Source organism: Parasteatoda tepidariorum, chromosome 4, assembly GCF_043381705.1.
Source record: "Parasteatoda tepidariorum isolate YZ-2023 chromosome 4, CAS_Ptep_4.0, whole genome shotgun sequence".
Taxonomy (NCBI): Eukaryota; Metazoa; Arthropoda; class Arachnida; order Araneae; family Theridiidae; genus Parasteatoda; species Parasteatoda tepidariorum.
Window position 1 is genome coordinate 3,735,037 of NC_092207.1, and position 9,878 is coordinate 3,744,914.

Here is a 9,878-nt window from a genome sequence, read left to right on the forward strand (position 1 = left end):
AATAAGAATAAAATTAGAATAAGGTTGGTTAATTATAAAATAATATAAATTAGTTCTGTTCAAGAAAAATTTAATACTTTTGTTTTCATTTCTCAAAACATCTTTAAAAGCATATAAATCATTATTTTTTTTTTTCTTCGAATATTTTTTTAAAAATAAATGTATTCATTGAAGTATTCACTAAATTTATTTCAGCTCTTGAAAGTTGATTTATTTTTTCCAGCTGCCTGATTTCTTCTACAGTTGATGTGTAATTGAAGCGGTCAATGTTAAAAGGGGGTATGTAACATTTTTACGAAGATAAGTTTTTTTTGTTGGTTTTGGAATCTGTGTAGGTTAAACGCAATGTTTAGTGTCGGGGGTTACATCTTCAGTTTTTGAAAAGTGATGTGTGCAACACACGTGCCCCATTTCCGCAATGACTATAGTTACAGTTGTATCTTGGAAAATCAGTTACCATACTTTTACAATATTCGATGACACTAATAATTATTGCAATCGGTGCTCGAACGAGGCAATGTTTCCTCGAGTGTGACAAAGTGAGGCCTATTAACTGCGATATTATTATTGAACACTTAACTACATGTGCTTAATATTTTAACATAAGTGTTAGAAAATGTAAACAAATAGATGGGCAGTGTTTTCCTCCTTGCTGTGTCACTTCCTGTTGTTTCTAAGCGAGAAGGAAGTGGGTGTTTTTTGTAGTCAGTTATGTTTTTTGCTTTTGATAGTTATGCTCTTTTCTTGAAGAGTTATGTTTAGTTTTGTTTCTTTGTATTTAAAGTTTCATCTTCTCGAATAACTAGGGTATCCGCACACCTAGAAAGTCATGAAATTCTGTATTGAACAAAATTTGTCATGAAATGTCAAGATTTTAACTTTTTTTCTTTTCTTCTAAACTCATGGAAAGTCGTGGATTTAGGTCAACGAAAAATCATGGACCCTGAATTTTCAAAATGGATTTTACCCATCCCCATAATTTCATGATGTAACAAAATCCCCACTCGCAGTCATGTTTTATTAAAATACAAAATGTTTTTATCATGTTCTTTATAAATTATGGTCTTCTTTCAAGAAATGAAAGGAAAAAACATCATTTCTAGAGCGAATGATCTTTTTAACTTCTGTGATTTCAGAATTTTTATTATTATTTATTTTTATTTTATCAATTTAAAATTCTAGCTGAAGCAAGCTAGTTTTTGGCGAATATTTTTTATTCCAAAATGAGAACAGAAATATCAGGAGTATTTCTGTCCTTTCTAATGAACAAGAAAAGTATCTTTAGATTATAATTCTGCAGAAAAAAAGAAAAATTATTTGCTGCCCCCCCCCAGCTATTTTATTGTTCCAACTCGTTCCTTTCTCTGTTTTTTAAATTTAAAATCTATAAATATGAAGACGCAGAGTATAACTGTTTTGGTTACACCTATCATTTCAATTAATGTTATTATAATGCGTTTTAAATATAATGTTCTGTTTTTGTCGGGAGAAAATAATAACTTCGTTAAGTCATGAATTTAAAAATCTAAAATGTAGCAGATACCTTGATAACTTTTTGTGAATTTTAAATAGATATCTGAATAAGTTGTTTCTTCTTTTCAACAATAAGTACAGGCATATTTTATATCAGAAAAACAAGCCGATTTCCAACTAATCAATCCCGCTGAAACAATAAAAATGATAGATTCGATGCTTGGTGGGGAGGCATATTGAAGAGGGCTCACCAACATGTGTAGTTATTCATCAGTAACTACCAAATAGCTTTTGAAAGAAATGTTATCAAAAACAGGAGAGCGAAAGATTATTGTGAAATGTAGGCTTTATGAAATATTTGAGATCAAACAGAGAGAAATATTTGATCAGTATAAGTAACAAAATTTTTCAACAAAAAATAAGCACCTTTTAAGTATTTTTTAAGCACTTTAAAAAAATATTATAATTAGGATATGGTCACTCATATTTTTTTACCTTCATATTGTTGAAAGTTCTTCATATATATGTGCTAACAAAATGCAAAATAGTTTTCTAAGTGACATGATCATAATAAAATAACTTGTTTCTGACAAAGAATTCTTTTCGTGATTATATTAGCCACTGTAAAAACAATTTATGCGGAATTTTGAATGCATTCAATATTGAGTGAATAATTCCATTTTTTAAATTTATAATTTCTTTACACAATTATGTAATAGAAATTATTCAAAATTATAAATAATTAATTTAACTACTATTTAAAAAGATTATCTCTCTTGCAAAATGCTGCAGAGCTCATTAGAATGCATAAATCCTTCCCACCGAATCCAGCTCAGTACTCGAACCCGCAACTATTTCATAAAATGATTGGCGCTTTCGTACGCTACAGACCGATGGTATGTCTGTGGTCGTGGTTGAATGAATTGTGAAGACGTTGAATAGAACAATGTGAAAATCACGCTTTTTGCTTAATTTGAGGCAAAAATTGATATAGTTATGAAGAAAAATCTCATTTTGGAAAAGGGAAAATGAAGCACTTTTTAAAAACACCCAATGAAAAAAAGCTTTTAAAAAGCAAAGGTCAAAAATAAGCACTTTTTAGAAACCCTACACACCCTGTTGATCCTTCACTTGACAGTAAAGGATTTCAGGATACCTATTTACAAAGCCTCATTGACCAGCAAGGGAACTCTTACAATCCTTGAATCAGGAGAAAATGGATGATTTAATTCAGTCAACACCTTCACGGGGAAAAATATTTTCTTTGATTATCATGTCAAGTAAGAGAGAAAGTGCTTTGTTTTTAAAAAAGCTTTTGCTGCACTTCATGGGAAGAGAGTCAGCATAGCTGCCAACTCTGCCAGTTTCTCCTGGTCTATAAAAACATAATTGAAATTCTCCTGCTTTTTGTGCATTTCCCTAAAATTTAGTAAATTTTCAATGGAAATAAAATTTTTGTACTGATAATTGCTTGCTTGAATACATAAATAAGTATCACTAATGTATAATGGAGCAAACCTCATTTACAGAAATCAATTAAAACTTTTTTTTTGTTCTAAAATGATCCATTCATTCAGTTCTCTCTTTTTAAATTAAATAATAAAAAAAAAATCTTTTAACTAACTTTGATGAATTTTGAAATGAATATTAACTTTGATGAATATTTGAAATTATGAATAAAAATACGCAACATTTCAAGTATGTTTAAAGTTAATCATAGCTGGAAAATATTGCAGTTTTTCTATTTTTGAGGACGATAAAATTCCCTATCGTACAATATTGAGTACATTCTGCAACAATTTATATTGGATTTTTTCCTATTCATGTTGGTGGGTATACTCTTAGCCAAAAATTTAGATTTTTACGAGGAAAAAGCAGAAGTAGTGTGAAAATTATGCTCAGAAGCTATTCACATCAAGAAGTTTAATTTGAGACATTATGGAAGTATCTTGATGCTCTTTTGAATGTAAAAAATTATGCACGGCCCATTCATCAACAAAAATCCAGAACTCAATTTCATACACATATTTGGAATACTGTAAGAAACCCAAGCAGGGGAGCCATCCCCTCTACAGAGAATCGAAGTGGCGATGATGTGTCTTCAGATCATCCGGGGAAGAATGTTTCCCAGACTGACGCTAATAACTCATTGTGCAGTTCTAGTGCTACATAAATAAAATATCTATCTACCAATAATTTGGAACCAATTAAAACAATCTGTCCGCAATTGAGATGGTGGTTTTTCTCATAGGTGCAGATTAGTAACATTAACCGCTTCAATTCTTGACAGCTCCTTCATAATTTTTTTAATACTTTTCAATGTTCTAATTTTCTTTTATTATTGTTAGTTGTGAAAGATGGCAGACCATACTGATGAGAAGCCACCTGCTCCACCAGTTAGGTTAACCAGCACAAGGTATGTGTTCTTTCCTTTAATATTAATCAGGGATAGATAATAAGTCAGTATGTTGCAGTATACTATTGTTAGTCAAAGTGAATAAAAGTAACTTTAAAAAAAATCTCAAAATTAGGACAAAATCTTGCTGTACGAGGGTTGCTATTTATATTTCTGGCCTAATAATGAAAAAACAAATATGTAGGATCGAAATTGGTTTTATTGTTTTTCAAAATATTCTCCATGATGATCAATACACTTTTGCATGCGTTTGAACCAATTTTCAAAGCACTTTTTCCAGTCCGATTGAGGTAACTCCAAAACATGCGTTTTGAATGCATCAACCGCTTCTTCGGGGGTCGAAAATCGTTGTCCACGTAATTTATTTTTGATGTGTGGGAATAAGAAGAAGTCATTGGGTGCCAAATCAGGGCTGTACGGCGGATGACCCATCAGTTCGATCTTTCGCTCCGTCAGAAATGCCTTTGTTTGAGTCGATGTGTGAGAGCTCGCATTGTCATGATGAAGAATGATTCGCCTGTTCTTCTGCTTTTTTCGAATTTCTCCGATGACTTCTGGCAAACAAATGGTCGTGTACCATTCAGAATTGACCGTCCTGCGTTGCTCTAACGCCACTGTTGCCACATGACCGTTAATGCCGAAGAAACAGGCAATCATTTGTTTCGATGTGCTTCTTCCTCGAACAACTTTTGTTGGTTTTGCCTCGTCTTGGAAGACCCATACAGTTGATTGCTGTTTTGTTTCCGGCTCATATGCATAGATCCATGATTCGTCACCTGTGTAGATGTTATACACAGCCTTTGATGTACCTTGAACGTATTTTTCCAACATTTCCTTGCACCAATCGACACGAGCCTTTTTTTTGAGCGTTTGTCAGATTATGCGGGATCCAACGCGAACAAATTTTTATTACGCCCAAATGCTCATGCAATATTTTATTGATGCTAGTCACACTAATGTCCAAAGACGCCTCTATCTCACGGTATGTCACATGACGATCTTGCTTTATCAGTTCACGCACAGCATCGATCTTTTCTGGCACAACAACGGATTTTAAACGACCTGTACGGGATTCGTCCTGGATCGAACATCGACCACGATTAAATTCGTTATACCAATTTTTTACAGTGCTGTAGGATGGCGCTTTATCGCTGAATAAAGAATTAAGTTCATCGAAGCACTCTTGTCTTGACAATCCACGTCGAAAGTTATGAAAAATAATGGCACGAAAATGTTCACGATTCAATTCCATTTTTTGAAAGAGAAGAGCTTTTCAATTTACTGTCAACAGCACAAATGAAGCTATAATGGTAAATCGTCTGTGGTCGCCTAGCAACACATACTGTTGCCAAGGCCAGAAATATAAATAGCAACCCTCGTAGAAGGAAGAAACAGCTGATAGATGAAAAGATAAAATTTGCTACTATGTTATCCAATCAATAATTGTGACTTGGTAAAACGTTTGCCATTGTGTTATTCTGCTAAATCTTTAAATTGAGTAATTTTTCAATTGAAAATGTTTTGTATTCTAATGTTTTTAGTGTTGATCCACTCTAAATCTCCCACATTCAGTATATATATTCTACTAGGCTCTTTAATTAAATAGGTACTTGATTGAAAATGTCTATTTAGATTGAGCAAAACAAAATTTTATAATTATAAAAAATTGATGGAGAAGGAAAACCAACATATCAGCTGTGGACAACAGATTATTTTTCTTTGATGCTATTATAAAAGTTTTTTGTTTCTTTTTTTTGTTTTTGTTTTTCTAGTTTTTTTTTATTTTTAAAGTACACTTGCAAGTATCATTGGATGATGTTAAGATTTCAACATTGCGATGTATCGTCAGCATAGCTATATTTTGATATATCACTGTTACACTAATACTTTTGCATTCGTTATTGTGTTATTTCGAATTCTTGCACTTTTTGATTAATAAATTGAGGCAATTATATTCTTATAATAAACTCAGTCCTCTTTTATTTTGCAAAAAATGCTATAAAATTGTCTAGTAATCAACAATAAATTTTATTTTATTTTTTAATAAAAAAAATAAATAAATCATGATACATTGAAAATAAAAAAAGGAAATAAAAAATTGAATAACATGATGCAGGAGGGGGAGATTGTGACAAAAATGAGTCCTCTGTTATCTTTGTCATTAAATAAGTAATTATGAATATAAAAATTAAAATGTACATTGAGATCATTCATTAAAATCTTCACAAACAGAAAAATAAAAACTTTGCTGATGAATTGAGGAACACCTGGCGCTGAGATGCAGGTAACTCCCCCCTCCTGCACACACCTTAAATTTAGTCCATTACTATCAATAATAATAATTTAAAAAAAAGCTCTTCACGCAAGCTTGGGGTCATCCATTTTGTGGTCGGGAGAAGTGATCTGTCGGAAATGATGCACCGTGAAACATAGCCGAGTCCTACTTGCAAGGAAGTGATATGATATTTTTTATTGCAGGGACTCCACAGTTGCAGTCGACATGCGGCCTTTACCAAAAGAACCTGACAGTGAAGATAAGAAAAAAGTGAAGCTAAAAGCTTCAAAAAGTAAATTATTTCTCTCACACATCAAAACTATATTGCACCAGGCCAAATTATTAGAAATTATACTTTTAAATTTAGACATACATGTAATGGGTTTTTTATATACTTCCTATTTGTATTTATTTATTGCACTAAAATGTTAACTCATCGATACACGAGCGTAAACGAGTACAATTCTGTTTCAGTCGCATTCTCGCATGTGTCAGTTGCAGTCGTGTTTATGTGCTGTGTTTATTTATTTTGCAGTTTTATAGTCAGTTATATGTTGTTTTTTTTTGTGTACAGTGTATAAGTAATCAATTGGAAACATTTTATCATGGGTAAAAAAAAAGCAATCTTTAACCATGTGCTGTAAGTTAAGGCCCTCGTGAAATATCACGGAGGTGGAAGGTTTCTGAAGCTAGCATTCGACACACGAAGAAGAAAATTGAACCCAAAACGAAAGAAAGGATGCGGCAGAATCTTATAGTGCCTCTAATAATTTGGCCAGGTTTTCTAATTAGTTTATTTTTAGTTGCTTTCAGCTAGTAATTAAGTGAAATAATTAATTATACTTATGATTGTTGTGTAACATTAAGTCAATATAAAAAAAAAAAATTAAATTTACTTTTTGCAAACTACACATGTTATTTCAATTAATATGCTGTTTGATATTTCGCCTATTAAAAAATAAATGTTAATATATATTTATTATTTTATTTAATATTGGTAGAAAAAATTTTAATTATAAGGTAACTAATTTTTTACATCACTTTAAAGTATGTAATTTTAAATGGTCAAATATAAAATTTGAGCAAAATCGGTTGAATAGTTCCCAAGAAATCGAATTTTAAATATACGACTTCTTTAAAATTCTATTTCTCGAGAACCATTTATCTGATTTTGCTCAAATTTCGTATTTTGATTTACATAAAAATTAAAGTTACACACATTATTAAAGTTACATACTTTAAAATAATGTAAAAAATTATATACCTTACAATTAAACATTATTTAGACTATTATTAAATAAAATAATAAATTTATACTAGAATTTATTTTTTACATAGAATTATCTTTGAATAAAAGAATTGTATAAGTGAGTGCAAAAACTTTTCAATTTATTTAAAAAGTTCTTGAGATATGGCAAATTACACAAAAAGTAAAATTAACATTAAGGGGTCCAAACTATGGGGACTATAGGGACTCCCCCTATTAATTGGGAGTCAGTTTGACTAAGTTTAAAACACTGGAAGATGAAAAGAACTCTCCCCCCCTAAAAAATTTTGTTTTATGAAATGACTGCTTGTCAATGAAATGAACTATTATTGCTGTAAAACTCACTCTTTTTCTATACAATTATTTCATAAATCATATTTTTACTCATGAAATTATTCATGAAAATAACTATTTATTTTTATTTTGTTATGAATATTTTAGTTAAAAAAAAATTTTTTTTTTAACAAAACATGTTAAAAATGAAATTAGTTCAAGAACTATTAAAAAATAAAAGGTGTTATTAGGCAAGATACTGCAAAAAGGATATTTATATATTTTTTTTCAAATAGAGAACTTTATGCAATTTAATTTTATTTAAGATGTGTAAAACTCTAATTTTATTTTTATTTATTATTATTTTTTTTTGTTCTCAGTATATTCAGAAGCAATTAATATGATACATAGCTAAAAACGCGGCTGGATTTTGTCTATTTCTTCTAATCTACTGGTTTAATAAAAAATTCTCCTAGTTTTTTGAACTTGTTAGAAAATTCTCTAAAATTGAGTAAATTCCCCCCCCCCCAAAAAAAATCCCTGTTAAAATAGCATTTTGCACAGAGTATTGCTTTCTTGAGTATTTAAATATGTATTAATACTAATATATAATGAAGAGAAGTCTCGTTCGTAGAAATCGCATCGAAGTGTTTTTTGTTCTAAAATGTGCAATTTATTTTTCTTCTTCAGAACTCTCATTTTAACTATCTTTGATGAATTATATTCGCCTATTAATATTCGAAATTATGAATAAACATAATACATTACATTTCAAGTTCATTTTGTGTTAATTGTAATTGGAAAATATTGCAGTTTTTCTATTTTGATGACTATAAAAATCCCTAAAATTCCCTATGTGAAATATATTTAGTGCATTCTGCAGCAATTATTATATTATTTCGTAAAATCTAGTGGTTTTTTTAATATCCGTGTTGGCAATTACGATGAGCTACTGTCCAAATTGACTCTATCCATTTGTGAAAATTCTTTTAATATTATGTTTTTAAGACTTATTTCATTGTTCTTTAGGTACAAAGAAAGAGAAAAAAGAAATGCCCATTATATCACCTCCTACAAATTTTGAGCATACAGTTCATGTTGGCTTTGATGCTGTCACTGGGGAATTCACTGTACGTATTTTTATTCATCTAATTGTGATTCTCAGCCTTTGTCACTTTTAACGATTGTGAAATTTGCCAGCGCACAAGGAAAAAAATAAGTTTAATAAAAGTTATTTACGCACACTGTGTCGAATAGTTTATGATAATAATTTTGAATGTGATGTAAAATGTTATGTGCTACAAAAACACGTTTATTAACCTTTTGCTTACGGCTGGTGCAATGTGTCATGGTACACCGTAAGCAAAGGGTTAATTACCTTTTTCAATGTGTGCAGTCTTCTTTCCCTCTCATGGCTTAATAGTTCTTTTGTTTATATTAGTTATTAACTGTTATTTTTTTGCTGGTTTTTAATTATTAGCTTGTTTTTTTATATTTATTAATTGTTAGGTTTTTTTTGACATTATTTTTTCATAATTCCTTGTTAACCTGTTTCTTTCTTTCTTTTTTTTTTTTAAANTTTTATTTTTTTTTTTTTTTTTTTTTTTTTTTTTGCTAATTATTAATTGTTAGCTTGTTTTTGTTAGTTATCTTTTGTTAATTTGTTTTAATAATTATTAATTGCATAGCTTATTTTAATTGTTAGCTTTTATTTCCTTCTGTAAGTTAATATTTAGCTTACTTTCTTTTAATTAATAATAATAATTTTATAGTCGTTAAATTTTCCTGCTACTTATTTTAAGATTGTCAGAGTCGTTACTATCGCCGTGAAAGATGTTCACACAGTTTAAACGTGGCAAAATTATAAAAAGTGTGCATATGTATCTATATCAGGATTGCCACAGGCGACTAAAATGCAACTATTTTTGGCATGAGGCGACTATGGCAAATTTTTTTGCCTGGAAAGGCTAAAAAAAACAACTATTTTTAGGAAAAGGAGACTATTGGGAGACTTATCTGAACTCCTAGCGATATATATATATATATGTATTTTTAAGCATAAATTGGGTGCGAAATCTGCACCCCACAAGATAGTTTCTGAAAACACTGAATCACTTTTCAAATATATATATGTGTGTGTGTGTGTGTGTGTGTGTGTGTGTGTGTGTGTGTGT

General features: G+C 30.2%; 1 protein-coding gene across 1 annotated transcript in view; it reads left to right on the forward strand.

Moving 5' to 3' along the window:
• Window positions 1-223: 223 nt before the first annotated feature.
• LOC107447514 (serine/threonine-protein kinase PAK 3-like protein) overlaps window positions 224-9,878 on the forward strand; it is a gene marked incomplete at its 5' end in the record, with an annotated part of 47,298 nt that continues 37,643 nt past the window's right edge. Inside the window, 4 exon segments of the mRNA XM_071179343.1 lie at window positions 224-279; window positions 3,822-3,889; window positions 6,368-6,456; window positions 8,734-8,834. Coding sequence (XP_071035444.1) covers window positions 3,831-3,889; window positions 6,368-6,456; window positions 8,734-8,834 — 249 coding nt within the window.